This window comes from Sinocyclocheilus rhinocerous, unplaced genomic scaffold (genome assembly GCF_001515625.1).
Source record: "Sinocyclocheilus rhinocerous isolate Xijiao unplaced genomic scaffold, SAMN03320098_v1.1 scaffold163, whole genome shotgun sequence".
NCBI classification, from domain to species: Eukaryota; Metazoa; Chordata; class Actinopteri; order Cypriniformes; family Cyprinidae; genus Sinocyclocheilus; species Sinocyclocheilus rhinocerous.
This window is the reverse complement of record NW_015627544.1, coordinates 91,303-116,970: the sequence shown is the minus strand read 5'-3', so window position 1 is coordinate 116,970 and position 25,668 is coordinate 91,303. Positions and strand designations below refer to the sequence as shown.

General features: G+C 34.2%; 1 protein-coding gene across 1 annotated transcript in view; it reads right to left on the bottom strand.

Moving 5' to 3' along the window:
- Positions 1-25,668, bottom strand: part of LOC107730858 (calcium-binding protein 7-like) — a 45,137-nt gene that overhangs the window by 3,919 nt on the left and 15,550 nt on the right. The window contains exons 2-5 of the mRNA XM_016541809.1: positions 18,276-18,419; positions 14,802-14,914; positions 11,783-11,933; positions 10,452-10,598 (exon numbers count right to left, since the gene is read on the bottom strand). Coding sequence (XP_016397295.1) covers positions 10,452-10,598; positions 11,783-11,933; positions 14,802-14,914; positions 18,276-18,419 — 555 coding nt within the window. The remainder of the gene's footprint in view (positions 1-10,451; positions 10,599-11,782; positions 11,934-14,801; positions 14,915-18,275; positions 18,420-25,668) is intronic.

The following is a 25,668-nucleotide window of genomic DNA, read 5'->3' as shown; positions in this document are numbered from 1 at the left end:
ATATAAAAAGTCTAGAACTCTCCTGACTTCTAACTCCTATTTGATACTAAGATCAAACCCGTATGCTACAAAAAAATCTTTGAATTGTGGAAACAAACCTCATATGAGAGAGTACTTTGTCTCCCAGATTCCTCCTGCTCTCTGATTTGATTTCTCGGGATGCTTTTGTTTCTGACATTCTGGAGAAATAAAGTGGCAGCTCAGGTGCTTTGTTGGAGAAACACCTGGCACTTTGAGAAAACAAACAGACACAATCAAACGGAAATGTTCCAATCAGACATATAATAAGACACAAATTAGTCAAACACACTATGATATTGTATGAGTAGCTTTCACCTGCTGTTTTCCCACATTCTCATAGGTTTCAGTCTGTGGTGCTTTTGAATGTAGTATATAACATTCAAAATATTCAGAAATATATGAAAAAAAAATGTATCACTGTTTCCACAAAACTAATAAGCAGCACAATATTTTCAACATTAATAATAATATTCATAATAAAATTTCTTTATGCAAAATACAAAATTGCTTTACATTTTAGGGTGAAAAATGACATTTCCATGAGATATTCTTTCGTCTGTAATCTGTGTTGTTTTGCGGCTCAGATTGGAGTGTTTGGGCATTGCGTATGAGAAGACGGATTATGAGCATCATGGGGGCTTTTGATTACTATTTAGCCCCCAAACCATTCAAGAACATAGATTTATGTGACCGGATAGAAAATGTGTGTTTCCTATAGCCTGCGGGAGAGAAATTAGAAGAGAAACAGGACCCCGTCGAGGATTAATAGGGAGTGCTATCATTTGTACACAAGTTTGCCCCAGTCTCCAATCTGGAATCTAACTGTGTGTGGAAAAAGCACCAGAAATAGATGGATCTTCGCTGCCACTTAACAGCCTACAGTTATAATAGCAGGCACCCATGATATCAAATCCCATCAGGGTTATTTATTTACAGTACTGTAGGTTCAATAGCTCATGGCTGAAATGCTGATGGTTTACTCACAGTATAAATGAACATGCACCAGTCTAGTATGTGCCTTAACACCTGGAAAGACATATATGTATAGTACAACTGTCATTTTATGCTGGATGCAGTAGGGTCCTATTTTGGTTTGCAGAAAATATTTCATACAATTTTTCCTATACAGTATCAATACATCTTCCATGAAATATCATAGCATTGTAAAGACTGCGTGATAAGAAATTTGTGCCAATGGCAATCTTGCACAGCGGTTAGTGTTATTCCATTGATATTGATTTTTTTTTTAAATTCACATTTCTGACCCCGCACTCTCTCTTCAGATGCTGAAATGAGAGACACATTAAAATTCTGACCATACTGAAAATAACGTCCCAGTTGTTGTGGTCAGCACCGATCCATACCACCCTTTTTTTCACTGGAGATCCATACTGACGCTTTTGGTGACTATGAAGTCAGATAAATAATAATAAATTTCACTTTTTTTTAAATAATCCTGACAAAAATGCATCACTGTCTCAAGCCTATCAAAAAAAATGGGTTTTTCATTTCACCTTTCATGCGGTGTATAAAACAGCTCTAAATGAATGAAAACATCCTGCAAAGTTTTAAATCTGGCTGTACACAAAGCAGCACTGCGCTCACAAACGCTGCTTTATCAGGCATTATTTACAGGCATGATGAAATGCATCTGAGACCAATCGACCAATCACCGCAGATTAGCGTCACGCAAGGGAGGGGTTTGGAAAAATGAATAGCGAATCTTTCCCTATTCATTAGCTGAGTCATTTAGCAAGTAAGGTAAAAATAAATGCATATTATAAGACAATGAAAGTGTTTTTTGACCTTGCATGCATGTCAACCTGTTGTTGGGGACTCCCAAAACCAAAATATGAACCTTTCATTACCCATAACAGGGGCACTTTAATGTTTTTTGTTGTTGTTTTTTTTGTGTGTGTTTGTTTTGAGTACCAAATCAGCGTATTAGAATGATTTCTGAAGGATCATGTGACACTGAAGACTGGAGTAATTATGAATTTCCACATTATTACTGTTTTTACTATATTTTTGATCAGACAGCCTTGGTGAACATAAAAGTATTATTTAAAAAAATGTAATGGAAGTATAAGTTACATTATCATGATAAAACAGAAAACTGTTATTTTAGATCGTCATAATATTTCACAATATACTGTATTTTACTGTATTTTTAACAAATAAATGAAGCCTTGGTGAAGAGACATGCAAAACGTGCAGTGTTGGGGTGCCTCCAGGACCAGGGTTGGGAACCATTGCAATAATGCAATGTTGTATTCAAAAATAAGAATTTCTGATTATAAAAAAAAAATGTTGTTTCTAATTACTTACTATATGGTTAGGTTTAGGATTAGTGTTTGGTTTAGGGTTACTTGAATGTAATTATGCATAATTAAAAAAAAAAAAAACATTAAATGCAAACCCCTTGTTTTAAAGTAATGGTTACCATATCATAGATTATGTTTTGACTTTACACAAATATATCTGATCTGTTCCTTTTCCCGCTATTTTTCTATTTATTTAAATAAAGTAAATTATAGTCATATGTTGTCATAAGTACAATTTATTTGCAGAGATAACTAACTGAACAGCCTAACAAAGTCCACTCAGAGTACCTTAGCAACCACATAGTGGAATGGAGCTGTTTATAAAGTTCTTGCCCTTGAAAATGAGAAAATGGTGAAGAAAGAAGGAGAGGAAGAGAAGATTGTGATTGAGAGGATTTATTTTTACTCTTTGAACTGAGTTTGACATTGAATCAGTGCTCTACTTCGATTCGTCTCTTGTTTATCACAATGGACTCTATTATGAGATTGATCCGGCGGCTGCAATAAAGCACTAAAGCTCTATTTAAAGAGAGTCGAGCTCTTTCTGTTTATTAATGGAGGAAGCTCTACAGCTATGTAAACAACTTATTTGTTGGAAGTTAACCGCGTGTATTCATTGAGATTAAAGTCATTGCCTCTTAACTCTCCGTTTTTCTGTTCTTCCTTATCTGTCATCTCTTTGTTCTATAGTTTACCAGACACACCTTAAATCCGATCCACTTTGTTGCTTATTTTGGCCATGAACTGACCAATATGTAAAGCAACCAATCACAGTTTGTTTTGTTTGATTGTATTGTTTAGGGGCATTTGTCTAAAATAAGTACAATAACTGACTGATGTACAATTTGTATTTTTAATAATTGTATGAAAGATTTGCAATTCTATTTTCAAAATAGGCCTCTTTTATTTTTTATTTTTGTAGACTGAACACTAAACACCAGCAACTTTTTTTCCTTTTCACGATCATTGTACAGCACAATACTATCTTATGACGTCAAAACACTTTTTCTGTAGTGTATGATTAATACTTTTCTTAGAATGTAGTATATTAACTAACTACAAATACACTAATTGTTCAGAATGTATAGCTTTACTAGTTATTAAGAAATACTTAAAATGCAATTGTTCAACAATGTGTAACTGTTTCTAATTACTTACTATATGGTTAGGTTTAGGATTAGTGTTTGGTTTAGGGTTACTTGAATGTAATTATGCATAATTAATTGTTATTATAAGACACATTTTTTTCCCATAAGATCAGACAGGTGCTAGGAATAAATAAATAAGGAATAAATCTCACATATTCTCACGTCATTTATGCACTCATCATTTACTTCCTATGTCATTTCAAACCACTATAAGCTGCTATTTTCTCTTGAATCACAAAAAAAGAATTTGTAAGAATCTTTATGGAAACTATGAGCTATCAAATATTTAGTATAATGTCTGCTGTATATATGACTGTCAGTAATGTAACTATTTATAAATACACAATGCACATTATCCCTTACATATTACACTATAAACTGTGTAAATTCATAACTGATTCATTAGGTGTCTGCAATACTACTTTTTTTCAATTGTGATTCAGATGTTTTGAAATGACTTCACAGAATACATACATAATTAAATAGCAACTCCATTATGACTGTGATAGTTCAGACAAACACTTTTACTTGTTACACATTACTTGCTGTCTATTCTGATAGCGTCTTATTCTGTACTTTCACCGGGCATTCACTCTCCGAATATCAAAACTTCTCTTTAATGATAGGCCTAGCCACCTGTGGCTAAAATTGATCAATCTCTGTGTGCTCAGAAAAGAGAGAGAAATCGAAGCACATAAAGGGAAAGGATATAGAGTCTGCAACTCTTGCTTTGGATTGAAAGTATGACAGTGTTAGTGTGAATTTGGAAACTGATAGCATCATATATCTAGAACCTGTGATCTGTAAACAAGCAGGTTCTTTACAGAGATAAAGGGATTTTCACAAGAAAAAAAAAATGAATATGTCAGATTTGCTTTGAGATCAGGATTAGTTATTGTCACTGCGGTAAGATGTGGCAACATGTGATTGTGATTATGTCAAAGGATTACGACAAACAAATCTAATTTTGTTAATGAACTGACAATTATAATTAGAATATGAGTTCCTAATCAAATTACGACTGCATTAGGCACTCTCCCATGAATAAGGTACAAACTGGAGCCCAATTACTTTTTTTTTTTAAATCATGGGGCACAAATCCCATGTTTTTTAGTGTTAAAAACTATTAGATACCGTATGTTTTCATAAAAAAAAAAATTTAAAAAAAATATTTTGCATTACAAACTAGAAGCCCCTATAAAATGTGCAATCTGGTTACATAAACTTTGACCATTTTTTTTCAAAATGTTAAAGATTTTATAAATCTTTTGTATTTACATTTAATGTGTATTGCTAGAAAAATAACACAAACCAAGGTTTCAAACTGTTGTAAATGGTAACAGGTAAACATTAAACATTGGATATTTTTCTTACAAAAACGCATCGATTTGCTACAGAAGGCCTTTGTTCACCCCCCGGAGCCGTGTGAGACACTTTTTTTATGGATGGGCGATTTTTATTTAAGTTCTTTTGGACTGAAGCAATGCAACACCCGCTGAGTGGCCTATTTTTCATTTTTGGGTGAACTAACCCTTTAAGCTATTTTTGAAATGAATTAAAAAGTAAAGGAATCAGTTGGAAGTTGTGTTTTCAAGATTTGAAAGTTTTGCTAATAAAAATTATTCCTATAAAAATGAATTCCTTAAATTGTATTTACTTAAAAAGGTCTTTAAAAAGTCTTATATTTACCTTCATAAAACCTACAGAAACCCTGATAAAATGAACTATACATAAAACGGATTCTCCTTTCACTCATTGGTTGAAAAATGCAAAAAGAAACAATAAATTAGAGACATATAAGAATAATTTCAGGCTCTGTCTTGAAAGTATGTCAAAACTGCACCTTAACACGGTGTACACTGTATAAAACCAGTGTTGACAGTTGTAGTTTTGTTTTTTAATACCATGTTGATAGTTTGGAGTGCACACACATATTAAACTGTTTGTAGGAGAGTCCGTGTGAAATAACTGTTTTTAAGCTTCTTCTTCCAGTGTAGTTTGGTATTATCTTTATTCATTTGGAATACAGTACAATGTCACAGGTGGATACATACATTTTGTGCACTCAGTAAACACACGTTCACAAGGTGAAATTAATGAATAAGGTTACATTGACCCTCCTCAGAGAGCGTAAGTCGCACTAATAAACATATGTATGGCACATTGATTATCCACATTCAAAAATAGTTAGTCAGACCTGATAGGAATATCATAGAAATGTCATCACTGTAAACAATATTCTTTATGATCTTTAAAAAAAACAGCATAAGGCAAAGTAAGAAATGTCACAGGACAACATTCAACATGCTCCAGTATGGAAACAGGCCGAAGCACGGTCAAATACTTGTTTACATAAATGAACGTGAGCTGAATTTTTGTGCGTCTCTTTAGAAAAACACAGAAATGTGGCTCACATCTCGAAAAAAGCCTGTCATATATTGCCATCTCTTTAACAAAAATAATGAAGCTCTACATGTATCGGTTCAGTCTTACAAACATAAACATCTTGATCATTTATGTAATACAAAAAAATCTGGCTATAATAAAAATGACTTCAATGCGAAATTACTAAAAATCTTGGATACTAAAGTGCTCTACAGATAATAAACTACTGGTCTGATTAATGAGAAAAGAGATCCATCCTCTTTTGTACAAATCAACATTCTCATTAAAATCCACAGTTATATGTACTTAGCATTTGTCAACCCACATTTCCTATTCGCTTTCATGTATTGCTTAAATATATACTCGATATTTCCTCCTCAGGAAAGATGACGCAAACAACCTCATATAAAATGTATGCTTCTTCAGATACCCTTTTTCATGATGCCAAGTAGACATGAAATACTTATATATAATATATGCTTTAATATTTAATGTACATTACAATGAACCATATATTTTGAATGTTTCATTTAAGTTCCGATTAAAAATGGAACATAAGATTCATATACAGGTGTCCCCCAGTAACAAGCGTAATCTATCTTTTATGATAGTGAAGCTTTTAGTCACTATCGGCATCCATCAAGGCAGCATCAAGAAGGCATTGGTTTGCATTTCATGTCTTGGGTCATTTGCTAGCATATTCAAGAAGTAAATAAGTCTTTACTGCACGGCAAAAATTGTCATGTAACCTGAAAATTTGCTTCATGTGGTAACATCTTCAATTAACTGGATTTATTCATTCCAAAATGTAGATTCTTTTTAAAATAAAAAAAAATTTAAACCTTAAATTGACTGGTTTTATTCATGTCAAAAATATTATTTAATTTCATAATAAATTTAATTATTTTAAATCTTAAATTAACTTGTTTTATTCAGGGTAACAAAAACTTAATTTTAAACCTTACATTAACTGTTTTTTAATAACAGTCAAAAATGCAATTGAATTGAATAATACATTAAATAATTATATTTTATTCACATCCAAAATATAATTTAATTTAATAATAAATGTAATTATTTTAAACCTTAAATTATCTGGTTTTTATTCAGGGTAAAAAACAAAATTTTAAAACTTATATTAACTGGTTTTAATAATGGTCAAAAATCCAATTGAATGGAATAATCCATGAAATAATTTTAAACCTTAAATTAACTCATTTTATTCATGGTCAAAAATGTAGTTTAATAATTAAATTAAAATGTAAGCCTTAAAGTAACTGGTAACATGAATGAAGTAACTTAATTCATGGTCAAAAATGTACTTTAATTTAATAATAAATTAAATCTTAAACCTTAACATTAACGGTTTTATTCATGGTCAGAAATATAAAATAGCTGGTTTAAGGTCAAAGAAAAGTGATTTAATTAAATTTTAAACCATTTTTATTTTGTATTTTATTCGTTACTAAAGATAAATCTACTAATTCTTGTTATAATAGGTTATACCAACAAAAGCATTTTTAGAGCAAGTTAGAACAAGTAGAAATAGAGCAAGTAGAAATAGATCTTTAAGGAAAGTTACCACTTTTACAGTGTGATACACCTAAAACGAAGCCTTCAACACTGCTTTGCTTTTCTAGTATTTCTTTCTTTCTTTCTTTTTTTTTTTTTAATAAGCAGCTATTGTGAATAATTAATTCTGTTGGATCTGATTTACCAAGCAAATTACCAGCCAATCCGGTAATGATATAATGAGGATTTCCTTATCAGGTATTTCTATTCTGGATGAGTTTTGAATAACAGCTATTCTCTGGTCAAAGATAATTTGCTATTTCAAGCGATAATATTTTGCTCGCGGCTCGGGAACATTATTAGCTTTCCCCGTTTCTATTAATGAATAAGGAATCGTGCCTGTATAATGGGGGAAACCTGTACATTGTTATCCTGTGACTCCTCTTTGACTTGTCACTCGATCGTAGTGCCCGTGTGTGTGCTGAGACGGGTGTTTCCATCCATTGCATATTTCATTTATACCTGGACATCCAAATATAAGAGTTTTATGGTCCTGTAACTAACAGCTAAATCAATTCAGGCCCTGGGCAGAGGTGAAAACTAATGTTATACCCTGGAAAATGCCCTTCAACAGAATGACACACTTACAGCTTATACATATTCAAACCCTGACATACATATTTGAAACATTATTCACACCTTAGATACTCCATTTTGCTATCATCATGTCAACCTGCACACAAACTACTATATTTCCCAGAAAAACACTGAACGATGTCACAAATGGCACATTCATACGCTCTAAAAAATGCTGGGTTAAATATAACCCAGCGCTGGGTTAAAAAGGGACAAACCCAGCTATTGGGTTGTTTTGGCCCAGCGGTTGGGTTGTTTTGAACCCAACCGCTGGGTCAAAACAACCCAATAGCTGTGTTTGTCCCTTTTTAACCCCGCGCTGGGTTAAAAAGGGACAAACCCAGCTATTGGGTTGTTTTGGCCCAGCGGTTGGGTTGTTTTGAACCCAACCGCTGGGTCAAAACAACCCAATAGCTGTGTTTGTCCCTTTTTAACCCCGCGCTGGGTTAAAAAGGGACAAACCCAGCTATTGGGTTGTTTTGGCCCAGCGGTTGGGTTGTTTTGAACCCAACCGCTGGATCAAAACAACCCAATAGCTGGGTTTGTCCCTTTTTAACCCAGCGCTGGGTTATATTCAACCCAGCATTTTTTAGAGTGTATGGACATATGAACAATATATTTTGAAACATCAGTGAAACAGTGATATACCACAGTGTTTGCTCTCAGGTTATATTAATACACATATTCCTTACAACGAATAGAAACATCATGACCATCCATTTAGGTTTGGCGATAAGCTTAAATGGACATCGATTTGGTTCGAAAACAACTATTAAATCATTTCCTGATATGTCAGAAAACAAATACTCTTTTTATAATGTGTCTTAACGTATTCATTTGGTATCGTTTCATGCCAGTCGTGTCATTTCAATTAAAAAGCTCCTAATTATCAACTCTACGTGATAACTACAGTGCAAATGTTCGCAAAATGTAACAGTTACATCTGCACCGACGAGCGTTGTTGATCGTTCAAACAGTTAGCCTGAAAATGCATAGTGTATTTCAGGTGAAAAGAAAATCATTTTGATCCACGTACGGTAAAACACTTAAAGAAATAGTTCACCCAAAAACTAAATTTGCTTGTTTCTTCATCGGAACAGATTTGGAGAAATGTAGCATTACATCACTTGCTCATCAATGGATCATCTGCAGTGAATGGGTGCCTTCAGAATGAGAGTCCAAACAGCTGATAAAAAACATCCCAATAATCCACAAAAATCCACACGACTCCAGTCCATCCATTAATGTCTTGTGAAGTGAAATGCTGCATGTTTGTAAGAAACAAACCCATAATTAAGGCCTTTTAACTTGAAAACTGTCATTTCAGGCCAAAATATGAGTTCATAATCCATAATAGTGCTATATTCGGGGAAAGAATCCATCCCCTGTTGTCCTCTCACATCAAAATCAACTGACACTTATCACTCATTCACTTATGAGCGGTGCTTGATCTGTGCATGCTTCTCTCCTGATTCAGTTGAAACAACTTAAGAGAAAATAATATTACGGATTATGGACTTGTATTTCAACCAGAAGGAATGGTTTTCGCTTCACAAGATGTTAATTGATGGACTGGAGTGGTGTGGATTACTGTGACATTTTTTTATCAGCTTTTTGGACTCTCATTCTGACGGCACCCATTCACTGCAGTAGATCCACTGGTGAGCAAGTGATGTAATGCTAAATTAACTCATCTACATGGCCTGAAGGTGATCAAATTTTTGGGTGATCTATTCCTTTAATACTCTACAGGTATGTCACTAGTGGTATAGTATCGCTTTTGGGTTGTTTCACGCCCCCTTTGGCCATATGGAGTACTACTACAATCATCTCAGGCATGTGCAACAGGTAAAAACCAACAATAGTTACTCGACAAACACAAGACTAGCATTGCATGACATGAGCATGCCCTAAACAGCCCTTATTATCATGCAAAGGGATCAGTATAATGGATGTAAACGATGTCAGAAATGACCTCTGCTGCATATCCAACTCTTCGTACGTTTAAGACGGGTCTTTCTTCGAAAATTTGTTTTGGGGTCTAATATATAGATGAATGGATGCACAGCTGAGCTCTACTGGTACATCCAGGCTATTGTAAATCCATGCATCGTCATGCATCGAAGAGTAGGATCCTCGGTTGGAGATGTCCATGCGGCTAAACTCACCCAAAACATACTGAAGAGGGAGATAGAGCGGTTGAATGGGGAAATGTATAAAGTCCTTTACAGCATAAACTTCTTCTTTTTCTCTTTTCGTGTACTTTTATCAGACCTTTTTGGGTAAGACACAGTATGTGTGCGTTTATATATCTGAGTGCATTATGTTTGCTGTCAAATATGAATCATTCTCTCCAGTGGAAGCTGTAGCTCGTCTCAAAAATATTTCAGTCACAACATTTGGATTTCATGTAAATAAAATGAACTTTTCAGCTGCTCCAGTTTGTGTGTGCATGTGTGCATGGTTTTTTTGGCTGCGATAAGCATAACACTGATGATGAAAGCGATCGCGAAGGCGCAGATCAGACTCTTCCGTACGCATGTTTGCTTCACCTGCTGGGTTGGACTTTCCGCTAAAGAAGCAGAGAGAAATATATGAGAAGATCAGGAGAAATATGGACGTAAGACAAGTTTTGGAGTTGATTCATTGAAATGAAATGTGGAACATTGTGACAAGATAGTATACATCACTGGATTCTTTGCAAAAAAAGGTTTATAAATATGTAGGACTGCAAGAAGCCACATCTCCTTGCCAAAACCTAGTGAGATGCAGGCTTAGGAGATCTTTTTAGGTACATTTCAAATGCCGCCTTCTAAGATACCTTGTTTTGGACTAAATTAAATGAGGCATCACAAATATCCTTAACAGATAAGACCATCTCAGAATGCATTGCGACCAACTCCACGAAAGCCCATGAAAGTTGGTGGATAGAATTGAGGGGAATGTGAATGAAAATGTACTGAAAAGTAATGTTTGTCTTTTTTTGTGTTGATTAATCAACTGAGTTTGTCAAGTCTTTTGTGCATTTCACCTACTGTAAGAAGAAGCGCTATTTGTATGATCACAAACTATCGTTCAAAAGTTTGGGTTTGTATGATTTTATAAAATGTTTTTGAAAGAATTCTCTTATGCTCACTAAAGCTACTGTATATTTATTTGATCAAAATAGATAAAACTGCAATATTGTGAAATTGTATTACAATTTAAAATAACTGTGTTCTATTTTACTATATTGTAAAATGTAATTTATTCCTGTGATGCAAAGTTGAATTTTCAGCATCATTACGGAAGTCTTCAGTGTCACATGATCCTTCAGAAAATAAAATCATTATCAATATGCCGATTTGCTGCTCAAGAAAATTTCTTGTTATCAATCTTGAAATCATCTGTTCTGCTTTTTTCAAGATCTTTGATACATAGAAAGTTCAAAAAACTATTTATTTGATATAGAAATATTTAATAACATTGTCTTTGCTGTCACTTTTGGTTAATTTATTGTATCTTTGCTGAATAAAAATAGTAATTTATTTAAGGAAAAATCATACTAACTCCAAGCATTTGAACAGTAGTGTATGTAGATCAAGATATTAAGATTTTGGAGGGGGGTCTTCATCCACCAAAATCCTAATTTAGCACCTCTATACACCTTACAAAATTAAACCTGATGATGAAATGCTTATTTTTACAGGGCAGTAATACTAATTCAACTCGTATTTCATCCAGAGTTGTGCATTAAGAAAGAAAAAACATTCTTACTGTCAATGTCAACCTGGCAGTCCTCAGGATTTTCGATGTGATTCTCCTCTGTCATGATGATATTCTCGATGTCCTTCATAGTCAGGTGGTCACAGAAGGTGTCATATAAGAGTCTCTTCAGCTCTTCCACAGTCAGCTTCTGCATATCACACTAAAAACAGAGACCAAATTGTATTATTAGGGGCCATGCACCGAAGGTGCGAAGGCACCTATTGTATCCGTTGGCGTTCTTATTATTCTTTTTCTTCCGTTTATTCCGCTCTAGAGTAGATGGTAGCCCATAGAACCGCTTGGGGGAAAGTTGTGAAATTTGGCACACTGATAGAGGACAGTCCCAACATTAACCATAGCAAGTTTGGAGTCTCTAACTAAAACTCTCTAACACCACCACTTGTCCACATTTTCACTCATGTTTATGATAATAACATTTGAACCGTAAGGCACAGAAGGAAAATTCTTTTTTCCTCTGAATCCTTGGCTCATGCCAAAATGTCCACTCCAAAACTCTAAAATTTAGTTTTTTCGCTATTTTTAATAGTTCGAAAAACCTACTTTTTCGAACTCATCCTAGACGGTTTGTCTGATTTTCGCCAAATTGGCTCAGATCATCTTCAGATCATGCTGGCAAAAAGTTATGGAATTCAAGTTGATTAGTCAAACCGTTCTCGAATAATGATTGAATGAATGGATGTGAGGCTATATCTCCGCAACGGTTTGGCATATTGAGACCAAACTTGGTCTGTGTTGTAACAAGCATGACTTGAGGCTACCTGCAGTGTTTCGGCGCTGTGCCACCTAGTGGTCAGGAGATATGAAAAATGGCTATTTTTGCTTATAACTTGTGAATGGTTTGGCCAAAAATCACAAAACTGGTCTCCTTAGATTCAGTGCATGATGCCGAGTTGTACACATGTCAGCCATTTTGGGCGTCTGCCGTTTTGAATTTTGTCAAAAAATGCTATATTTTAAGAACGCATTGCTGTATCGTTACGAAACTCAGTATGTGTCTTCAGCACCATGCCCTGACAGTACTCAAAAAGTTTGGGGATTATAAAAAGTTATAATGAAATTTACAAAAATGCTAATAACGCTTGAATAAATTGGGCTATTGTAATAAAACTGGTCTCAATATATTCTTTGGGTCATGCCGAGAACATCGATGCTAATTATGCCAAAATCTTCCTGTCCGCCATTTTGATTCAAGTTGAAAACCTACTTTTTCGAACTCCTCCTCGATCGCTGGTCCAATTTTCACCAAATTTGACTCGGATCATCTTGAGACCATGCTGGCAAAAAGTTATGGATTTAGTGTCGATATACAAAATGGTTTTCGTTTAACACATCAACAGATTTGCTGGAAAGATGCCAAACTGCATCTGAGGCTGTATCTCTGCAAAGCTTTGACATATTTACACCAAACTTTGTATGTGCAATTGTCACCTCACACTGACCATGCCACATCAGTTTGGTAACAGCGCCACCTATTGGTCAAAAATGTTAAACCAATCATTAACCATTAATAATGAAATTTACAAAAATCCTTATAACTTTTCATTACATTAGCCTATTGTAATCAAACTGGTCTCAAAACATTCCTTGGTTCATGCTGACAACACAGATACCAATTTTACCATAGTCAGCTGAACTTCCTGTCCGTTATGTTGAAAACCTACTTTTTTTAACTCCTCCAAGACCGTTCGTCCGATTTTCACCAAATTTGACTCAGATCATTTTCAGACCATACTGGCACAAAGTTATGGATTTCGTGTCGATAGACAAAACCGTTTTTGTATAGCGCCGCTACAAATTTGAGGCATGATGCCAAACTGACTCTGAGGCTGTATCTCTGCAAAGCTTTGACATATTGACACCAAACTTTGTGTGTGCCATTGTCACCTCACACAGAACACACCACATCGATTTGATAACAGCACCACCTGTTGGTCAAAAGTGATAAGCCATTAAGTCATATTACTAGTAGTTTTATATGATTTTTCAGCCATTTGGACTACAATTATCTTAAAATGGCCTCAATTACTCATTGCTGCAGTTGGTCTGATGCTTGCTTCTGTAGTGCTTGGCCCCGTAATTGTTGCTTGCAGCTATATTTTCATTCAGAAATTCTCTATGTGATTCTTCAATTAGTCGAAATGCCTTACATTAATAGATGATTTTATGCAAAGCATTAAAGGTATACATTTTTATCAGTTCATGCATTCTTGCAACTTGATAAAAAAAAGTCAAAATGAAACGACACATGCAACCCATTTCATTTCTATAATGTATCATATTTCAGAATATAACATGATTTTGTCCTTTAGGAATTAATTGGATTATTAAAAGTGGACTGAAGCACAGATGGGAAGTTATCTTTTCAGAAAGTTGTTTTGTTTTGCATACATTTTGATTAGAAAGACAAGTTTCTTTTTGTATTTTTTATTTTTTTTATTTTGAAACAACATGCACTGATGAATGTCTGACCAGGAATGTTTTGTAAAAAAGTAGATGGGGTTGATTTAGATTTCAGTGCACATTTATTCATAGCTCTGAACCCATAATTACACAGAGAGAAGTTTAAGAGAGGGAGACCCCCGTAGCTATTTGGGGTCAAACGCGCTGATAAAAAATGCACCAGCAGCGAGCTGCGATTAGAGAAACAAACCCTTTGGGGGAATCACCATATGGCCCGTACAAATGATATTCTGCTTGTCTCACTTGGAGAATGCAGCGAATGAGACTTATGAAATTTATTAATAATTCTTGCTTAAAGTCATCACGTCACATATAATATATATCTGCATTTAAATGTATTCAGATATGTAAATTTGGCTCATGTTTAAAGGATAGGAGGCCCTTTATATGAATCAATTTCCTTAAGGTGATTCATGTCTGTTTGTTGGATTTCATAGAGAGCATTGAAAGTGTATCTAATCTGGTTTCTGTGTGACAGGGACAGACAGAAGCAGCATACTTTGTGCCTGTTGTCACTTGGAATAAGAGAGAAGTGGCTAATAATCACCTTCCAGAACACAGAGTCAAAATTGGTTCCGTTGAACTTGTCAGGCATCCCGGCAGCCGATAGTTTGGGCCCCAGGAGAGTAACGAATTCCTCAAAATCCACTTGGCCATCACCTAAAAAACAGGCCGTGAAGAATTAGATGCATTCTAGCACAACATCAAGTTCCAGCGTGTTGGCTCCGGAACATGAAACGGGTATAGAAATGGACAGAAATCTGATATTTTCCGTCAGAGTTGTGTGCTATTAACAACTGAATAGAGAATGCCTGCATCTGAATTGAATTTGCAGTGAGGTGTCAACGTGATGTAGAATTGTAATTTAAATTTAATAAAGAATCAAAATGGGATGAAAAAATCATATTGCTGTAAAGTCTTTTAATAATACATTTAATTTTTAGCTATGAATGACCCATGAAAATGAAATCAAAAACTATCAAACAGAGTTTGTGAAAAGCTAATAATGAAATTAAAAAAAATAATAAAACACCTACTAATTAATGGTTAAACGTTTTATTTGTTTATCTGATTTTCATATGACTTATCCAACATCAGAGAATATTACTGAAATACTAACTTAACATTTCAGGGTGTAAAAAATAAGTAATTATTTTAGGTAAAAATGATTTGACTGAGAAAAAAAGTTTGGGAATCCTGGAAATAGAGTATTTCGAGAAATATGAGATAATATCAATAATCAATAACACCAACATAATTTTTTTTTTTAAATATTAATCATATTTGATTTATTTTTTTTTTAACAAATTGAGTTTCATTTTGTGATTCTGTCAATATTAAAATGCTACTGCTGTTGATAGCAATGAGTTTGGAGATGTATGCCTGATCAGTTAAAAAAAAGAACTTCACATATCTGGGAGTAAATAGTTGAAATCAAGCAAAATAAATGCTTAATAATGATTTAATAACAAAAATATAATTTATAACTAATTATTATACTATTAATTGATGACAATGATTATTATTTGGTTAGACTAATACAACTGTTCTGTTTTATTCTGATTTTCTGAATTGCAATTCACAAATATTCAACAGTCTCTGCTTAATTCTTAAATTTTGCTAAATTCCTACATTTTGCCTGAGTTTGCTGGTCATGGAATGGTTTGCTAATTAGTCCATTGTTGGATTAGTTTGATTATCTCTCTCTCTCTCTCTCTCTCTCTCTCTCTCTCTGTTCTGTTTTATTCTGATTTTCTGAATTGCAATTCACAAATATTCAACAGTCTCTGCTTAATTCTTAAATTTTGCTAAATTCCTACATTTTGCCTGAGTTTGCTGGTCATGGAATGGTTTGCTAATTAGTCCATTGTTGGATTAGTTTGATTATCTCTCTCTCTCTCTCTCTCTCTCTCTCTCTCTGCTAGCTTCAATATTTTTAGTGTCAGATTGAGTGTGACTTCATGGAGTGGGTTTTGTCGAACTGAAAGACCCTCTCTGAGACGTTCTTTAAAGCACCGCTGCTACAGCCATCAAAGCACCGCTTTCGCCTTCAATTAATTTTAAGACAATTACTGTCAAACTTCAAAACGCCTACTGTGAACAGTGTTCTCATTATTAGCCCATGCATAATCCTTATGTCTCCATGCATTGTGAGGAATATGATAGTTTGGAGCAATAAAAGGTTACAGTTATTTAGCTTTTTATTTGTTGAATATCTGTCAGTTGCAGTTGGCATCCCTACAGTGCCGAGAAATGCATATGATGGGTGTCTGGTGGGCTTCCTTAAAGGGATACTTCACCCTAAAACTGAAACTTGAAAGCATTTGCTCACCCTTACGTTGTCTCAAACTTCTATAACTTTCTATCTATGCAGAACACGAAAGACAATATTTTGAAATAAATCAATTGAGACATCGCTTCTTTTCAACTCCACAGAAGAAAGAAAATCAAACAAGTCTGAACAACACAAACAATTTAGCACGTATTCAAATAAAAAAAAAATATATATAATCATTTTAATGGTAAAAGACCGTAAACATGCTATGCTAAAAACCTGTAACTGGTTACCACTGAGTTTCCCTGTTTTTCACATTTAAAAGGTAATTTTATGTGAAATGCTGTTAAAATTACAGTTTTTGGAAGTTAAAAAGAATGTCATCTTACAATTTACAGAGAAAATTGTAAATTGCCATTGCCAGAATTCCCTGTGCGACACTTCACGTTTTATGTTTTTTTTTTTTTTATATCAGTTATACATTAGGATTACATGTTACATTTTATGTTGTTAAATTGTTACCATGATGATGTTTTGTATTTGTTTTTATATGACACTGTTCACCTTCTATACGAGTCAAAATCTGCTAAGGGGTGATAATGGAACAACAGATTTAAAAAAATAATTCACTGTTATTTACAACATGATCTGCATTTTCATTGGTTTAAATAAGAGACAACAAAAACAAATTTATGAATCAAAACCACATAAATTTGTTCTTCACTCAGTGAAATTGACAAGTGATTTTTATCAAATGAACAGTTCATTTGCAAAAACCGATAACTCTATATTTTTTCCAGAAATCAAATTTTTTTTTATTTTTTTATTGCGCATTCCAAGTAATATCAATCAAAATGCATTTGGGTTGTTTTGATTAAGTAATAATAACTTAAACAAATACAGGTAATTTACAAAATTAAAGTTCATTGAAAGTATGTTTTTTTTTTACATATTAAAAGTTTGTTTTATAGCAAAAGCAGATAACTCCAACAGTCGTTTTTTGGCAAAAGCAGATAACTCCACATTTCATGGTTTAGAGTTTAAAAAAATACTCGTTTAATCTTTGTAATCTCCTCAGGTGACAATGTAGATGGCGCTTGTCGGCTTCTGCAGTAAAACATGAACTCGCGATGCCTTGAAAGTGGACAAAACCGGCTTTTTTGACAAAACGTGTTTAGGGTTCAGATCGCGCTATATGTGGAGAATAATGCACGGCAATCAGCTCGTTTTTTTTTTTTAAGTGGCGTTTTTTTTAAGTGGCGTTTATCGGTTTTTGCAAATGAGCTATTCATATGTAGATCACTACCATCTCATTTTAAAAGAATTATGAAAGTTTGAAGATATACATTTTTACATGATTTGTTACATTTAATTACCCCTTTGCAGATTTGGACATATAAGTATTTACTTCAGCTTAAAAAACTATGTGTGGTGTGGCTTTTTTTTTTATTAACACTGTGTATTTGTGATGGTTGTCCATATATTATAAAGGCACAAAACAGATTTTAGTACTTCAGTAGGCTGGTATATTAACATTATATCAGTTAATGAAATATACATTTTTTACTCTTATTTTAAGTTAATTCCATAAAACGTTCTGGTGACCACAGCTGTTGCTGTTTTTTTACCGCAAATGTCACATATTTTTTCAGAATATCAGCTGATATCCCATGCTGAGAGCAACAATCTATTCTTGTTTTTTCAGCATGGCACTCCATTCACAGTCTTGTGTATGTGTCTCCTCACCATCCATGTCGAGTCTTTGAATGATGACCTCCAGCTCGACCTCATTGGGCATGTACCCTAGAGAACGCATGGCCATGCCGAGCTCCTGCTTTGAGATGAAGCCATTCCCATCTCGATCAAACACTTTAAACGCCTCCCGGATTTCTGAGGAAGAGAGCAACACACCGATCTGTTAGACGCCGCTTTATACATCCAATATTAAAACTATTACTCTGCAACATTGTTATACGAGACAGATATTAAAATCATCACCCCTAAGTGACTCAAAGAAAAGGGATGATTGCAGTATATTGATTTTTCGCACAATAATTCACTTTCAACTTCAGCAAAGCGCAGTCCTTCTTGACTTGATTGATTTAAAACAAAGGAACAGGACGATTTCCGTTGCATCCGAACAGGCTTGTTAAAAGACGTCAAAATGCCGTAATACATACGGTTGGTTGAGCCTACTTGTTTCACCGTATATGCATTATACATCATCATTAAGTCATTTGCAATTTTCCACTTGTCACGCCATGATGCCATATTCAGAATTATGAAATATGAGCCACTCTGGCTGCAAGATATTACTATAAATCCAGATAATATATTCAATACGGAGTGTGAACAGGAGTATTTGCTACTATGCTTTGCTCACTGTGCTTTAGGTTTGATAAATGGCACATGGGGTCCAAACAAAAACAGCACATTAAATCTATCGCTCCCCTGAGTGAAGGAAATTAGGGAGGAAATATGAGAAAAATACAAGAAATGACGGTACTGCGGTCCAAATAAGTCAACAGCAACAGATGGTGAAAGCAATTTTACTCTGCATTACGGTGGAAGTAAGCAGATTTCAAACGGAAGTGAAGTGTGGGCTCTAATTTGCTCATTTCAAAGCAAAACAATTTAGCTCCAAGCATCACATTTGGAGGCCGGAAAAAAAGAAACGTTTTAAAGAAAAATAAGATGGTTCTAGGATGCCCTATCAACCAGACGAGAGAAAACTCAAACAGAATATTCAGAGTCATTAGCATTTGATTTGAATGATTATTAACAAGCTCATTATTCAGGAAGCTCAACAAGTAGATCAGAAGTGTACAAAACACATTAACAACTAGAGACAGGAATTAAGAATTTAACCATTTTGGTTCCAATAATTAGTACTTTTTAAGAAAAACAATACAATTTAATTGCCTAAATTATTGTGAGATCATTTCAATAATAATAAATTATTCGTTTAAACAAATATTTAATAATTTATTAAATTACAGAATATTTTTTCTGATCAAAAAAAAAAAGACTATCATAGATTTTTACCATGATTTATGGAAAACAATGCACTAAAATGTCATTCAGTGTTAACAATAGTTCGTATACCAAAAAAATATTGTCAGGCATATTTAGAATTCAAATCAACAGATGACATTAAAAGACTCTCCAATCTTTGCCACTATCCTTCAAACCACTACGTTTTACCCATTTTTTTTCAGCAATACATTTATTTAAAATATAATAAAATCTGGTATGATCGCTTTATTCTTTTATATATTTTAGTAAGTATGGGACAGAATGAGTATATTTCTTTTTTTTCGTAAATATATCTGTTAAGCTGAATGACGATGGAACATTACTTCACCCATATTTTGGCATTTTATTTTCACAAAAGTTATTTGAAACATTAACGTAGACACTTTAACACCAAAATGAGACATTCTGTCTTTGACCCAACTGCACTGCGTTTGATTAACTAAAAAGAACCAGTTGATAAGAGTTGTTAATTCACACCACACTCATTATTTGTTGTTTTTTCTTCGATTTGCTTAAAATATCAGACTTATGATGTTAGAAGTGATTACATCATTTGCTCAACAGTGGAGCCTCTGCAGTGAATGGGTGCCGTCAGAATGAGAGTCCAAACAGCTGATAAAAACATCACAATAATCCACAAGTAATCCACACCACTCCAGTCCTTCAGTTAACGTCTGGTGAAGCAAAAAGCTATGTGTTTGTAATAAACAAATAGATTATTAAGGTGCCACTTTTGGCCAAAATAGAAGTCCATATGCTTCCTCCAGTGATAAAGTCTAGCCCATGTTGCCCTCACACATATTTGGTTTGAAATGTTTTGGACTGTTTTTGTTTGTAAACGATGCTTGATCTGTGCATATTTCTCTTCTTATTCAGACGACTTTTTCACTGGAGAAAGCAATATTATGGATTATGGACTCCAATTATTTTAGTCAGAAGAATTAGTTTTAAGTTAAATATGTCTAAATAATGGACTTGTTTATTACAAGCATGCAGCTTTTCACTTTACAAGATGTTTATTGATTTAAGGCATGTGGTACTTGTGGATTTATTGTGATGTTTTTATCAGCTGTTTGGACTCTCATTCTGACGGCACCCATTCACTGCAGAGGATCCATTGGTGAGCAAGTGATTTAATGCAACATTTCTCCAAATCTGTTCTGATAAAGAAACAAACTAATCTATATGTTAGATAGCCTGATGGTGAATACATTTTAAGCAAATGTTTATTTTTTGGGTGGAAATTAAATTTCTGTTATCATTTACTCACCCTCATGTTGTTCCAAAAATCTTTTGACTTTCTTTTGAACTGGAAACACAAGAAATTTCAAAAAATTGTGAAGCTCATTATTAAGAAACATTACCAGCCAGAAATTACTTTAAGCTATCATTTTACTTCAAAAGACCTAAGTGGTGGACTACTTTTATATTGTAATGCTGCTTTGCAACCTTTTTGGAAAAGGAAAAAGAGTGGTTATGTTTTGACGAAGAAAAAAAAAACATCCAGTTTTGGTAAGTAAATGGATGAAAAATGCATAATTTCTGTGCACGTTGCAAAGATGCATCAATGACTCTGTTTTCAAATGACTATGTTTCAAAATATTCATCATTCAACTCCGTCAACCAGGTAGATTCGAACAGCTAATGTTTTATTTACTGTTTTGCTCAAAATCAACCACGAACCATGGTGAATACATTTTAAGCAAATGTTTATTTTTTGGGTGGAAATTAAATTTCTGTTATCATTTACTCACCCTCATGTTGTTCCAAAAATCTTTTGACTTTCTTTTGAACTGGAAACACAAGAAATTTCAAAAAATTGTGAAGCTCATTATTAAGAAACATTACCAGCCAGAAATTACTTTAAGCTATCATTTTACTTCAAAAGACCTAAGTGGTGGACTACTTTTATATTGTAATGCTGCTTTGCAACCTTTTTGGAAAAGGAAAAAGAGTGGTTATGTTTTGACGAAGAAAAAAAAAACATCCAGTTTTGGTAAGTAAATGGATGAAAAATGCATAATTTCTGTGCACGTTGCAAAGATGCATCAATGACTCTGTTTTCAAATGACTATGTTTCAAAATATTCATCATTCAACTCCATCAACCAGGTAGATTCGAACAGCTAATGTTTTATTTACTGTTTTGCTCAATATCAACCACGAACCAACATGCCTTGACCCACACCTGCGGTATAATTTACATAATTACAACTTTCAGCCTATTGCACATGCAATGTTCATAAATAGAATTACACTTTTTTTTTTTGTCTTTGAAATAACACAGAAGACGTTTTTCTGCAAATGTTGTGGCATGAGGCAACAACAACAATACAAGAACTCAAGTAAACTCAAATCTCTTGTGAGGAACAGATAGCAATCCGATTAAGGGATTGCCACAGGTTTCCTTGGAGTGAGAAACACTTTGATTGGGGAAGTCCATGCCAGAGCACAACGCCTTGCCAGATGCTGTGGGCTGCTGGCAATGATTAGATTTGTTAGGAAACCTCAGTTCTTTGCCAATTAAATTCTGACCTACCATATGTATTTGTTTGTAAACGTTTTGGGGATTTTTTAGTTTGGCTCCTGGAGAAAACTCTACATTTCTAGAGCTAAATGAATGTTTTTGGGTTTAATACAAGTAATCTCTATTGACAATATTTGTGGCACAAACCTGATTAAAACTAAATAATTTATAGAAAAAAATAACTGCTTTACTTTAAGTAGCAATACTTTGTACATGGAAAATAATAATATCATACATAATGTAGTGTTGAAATTTAATTTGAAATGGAATTATTCATCCAAGTGCTGCTAGTAACTGGTAGCTACAATTTTTGCGTTAAAAAACAAACATACAAAAAATTCAGCTGTACTAAACCCAGAACATTTAAACAAACAAACTTTATTTTCATTTGAATAAGCTTTAAAGTGCTTTAAAATAACTGTAAATCAAACATTAACACTGGTGTTAATGTAGTATTATTTAAACATTATTAAAGTATTTATTAATATTTTGAATTTAATTTTAGTTTAAGTTTTAGTAATTCTATGTGCTTTTATAATTTTTATAATTTTATATATTTCTATATATCTTTTTTTTTTCAGTTTTATTAATTTTAGTACTTCAACTAACAATTATTTATTTCAGTTTGTTGCCAAGGCAATCCAATTTTTTCATCTTATATTTATACTTTTTTTTTAATGGAGATTTATTTTTAATAGTTGTAGTTTAACAATACAACACCAATTAACACTAACAACACTAACTTTCTTCTCATCTTAAACCACATAAATTCATTGAAGACATCCTATGAGATCTCCAAAAAAAGGCTTTGCTAGCTCTACTCTAAAAGTGTCATTCTCTGATGTTGTTTATTTCTGAATATGTCTACTGACTTTATTGCAAAATGTTAAATAAATAAAACAGTCACTGTTTGCCTGATATTATATAACTGTCATCCAATCCTTACACAGAACTAGTCAAAACGCTGTTTTTCACCGGGGAGAAGAGATGGATATATATATATATATATATATAGTCCTGGACAAAGTGTAACTATAGAACAGAGATGAATGAAGTTTTCTTCAAAGAGAGCTAATTAATCACTTTCCAGTGTTAACTTTCTCTTTGTGAGCCTCTTATAGAGGGATTAAACTAACATAGTCATGACAGCCAGCCAGCTCAAATCGCTGCTCAGAAAGAGAGAGATAACATATCCATACTTTCTGTTCTACAGTGAGATAATGGATGTAGAGAGAAGAGCTGAACTCCCTCTCACGTGGCAATCATATCTGATGACCATATGCTCAGGGGTTTGCCAATGCATTATGACAGCCAGAAACGGATTCTATGTATGGTGTTTAATTTTACAGATTTAATTTTAGAAACCAAATATTCTTCCATATAACGGCTTAAATACCTGTTCATCAATGGTCTGCCATTTACATCATTGCTATTTTGTTCCAAAATTATTTACAGAAATAGTCTGTCAACATTTACTCACTTTTACAGTGTCATTCCAATCCATAAAATTGATGAAGATTAGCAGAATGCACACTTCTCATTTCCATAGTATAGTTTCAGTAAATGTGGACGTCATATGGACCAAATTCATATACATTTTTGGTATTTTTAGAGTTTGACTCTGCAGTGTGAACATTCTGCATAAAATTTCATTTTTTCAAACAGGTTTAAAAATGACATGTTCATGATGTTCTGAGTCAATGATTGTATAATGAAATCGTGATATCACGCTACCAACAAATCACAAAGTGTTCGGATCACATTCTGCCATCGTCTTTAAATACCCTTTGCTGTCCCTTTGCTGTCCTGGGATTTTTACTGATATTGAATCTCTGTTTAATCCCTGCGCACCTTCCCTTTAAAAGTCCTGGGAGCTTGAAAGGGCTTGCAGGATCTCTATCATCTGAAGGCAGGGTGCTTCTAATACACGCTGAAGCCCTGTTTGATGTATGAAGGTGCAGTTGCACTTCAAAGCTGTAATGTGTTCTCACAGTTCTCATATAGAGATGCTATTGAAAGAGAAAGACATGAAAGTGCATGTGTGGGGTTAAAGAACTGTCAAGCCTTCAACACAAACCGCTCTCTTTCTCTCAAACACACTTGCAAGCAAATTATGCAAGGAAGACTTGAATATAATCCATTATGTATGCAATGGCTCACTCATTAGTTTTTCATTTAAAGTTAATCATCTATTATGAATAGACAGACAGACAGACAGACAGACTACGGTGGACCAGTAGTGCACAACACAACAAATTCTCCACAACACAAGGAAAAACACAAGGCATAGGACTAATTTGTGTTGTGGATTTGTTTCCATTGTGTTGCAGCTTGTTTCTGTTGTGTTGTGACTTGTTTCTGTTGTGTTCTGCTAATTTTGTTGTATTGCGGCTTGTTTATGTTGTGTTGTGGCTTGTTTCCGTTGTGTTTTGCTAATTTCTTTGTGCTGTGGCTTGTTTTCATTGTGTTGCAACTTATTTCCATTGTGTTGCAGCTTGTTTCCAGTGTTGTACTAATTTCGTTGTTTTGTGGCTTGTTTTCATTATGTTGCGGCTTGCTAACTAAAAATGTGGTTCTGCCCACATCGCACAAACTCACGACTGTATGTGCGCTTAGAGACAGGTAGACGCGATGAAGACGTACAAAAACACTGCGACTCACAAGACAAAAAACACGAAAACACCGTTCTGACGGGAGAGAGAGAAGCTGCAGCGTGTGCATGCGCCGCCATCTTTTTTAGATCTTTTTTACAAAACATTTTTTAGTTTTGTGCTAATTTTGTTGTTTTGCGGCTTATTTCTTTTGTGTTGCGGCTTGTTTCCATTGTGTTGTGCTAATTTTGTTGTTTTGTGTCTTGTTTCCGTTGTGTTGCTGCTTGTTTCCATTGTGTTGTGCTAATTTCGTTGTGTTGTTCCTTGTTTCCATTGTGTTGTGCACTACTGGGCCACTGTAACAGATTAAGTTTAGTCCATTTTAAAAACACAGCCTGCACTGACTTTTTAAGAAAAGCATATAAATGCATTCATTTATTCATTCCAGCAACACTTTTAATGACTCCACTCCCACACTTGGCAATTCCCGTCAGCTATATTCCATAATCTCTCATTTCCCCGGTGGAGATCTATCAGCGGCATCCGTCCCCCTTCCACAACAGGCTTCCCTCAAATGAGCTCTTTATGTAAAACTCTTAAAAATCAATTTCTTCAGAGACAATCTTGAACTTTGTGGGTTGACAATGAGAGTGTGTTTTTATACTAGCGTGTCTATGTGTGTCTAAGCCTGTGTGTGCAAGTCCTCCAGACTATTTTTAAACATCTGTGGCAGGTTTAATCCATCTTGTGTGGTGAGAGGGCCCAGCAGATCTGAATATTACAGTAACCATATTTTAACAAGACTCTAGAGTATTCACATAAGCATTAAATACAGCGCCGGGCCGCTGTGCTGGAGGGGGGTTACTCTCGTTTTGCATTCTGATCCTGTAAACCTCCAGAGAAGGCTAAATTACACATGGTTTTGGGGTTGTGGGAAAGCGGTTGCATTTGCCTCCCGGTCACCTGAATAAAGGCATCTAAAAATG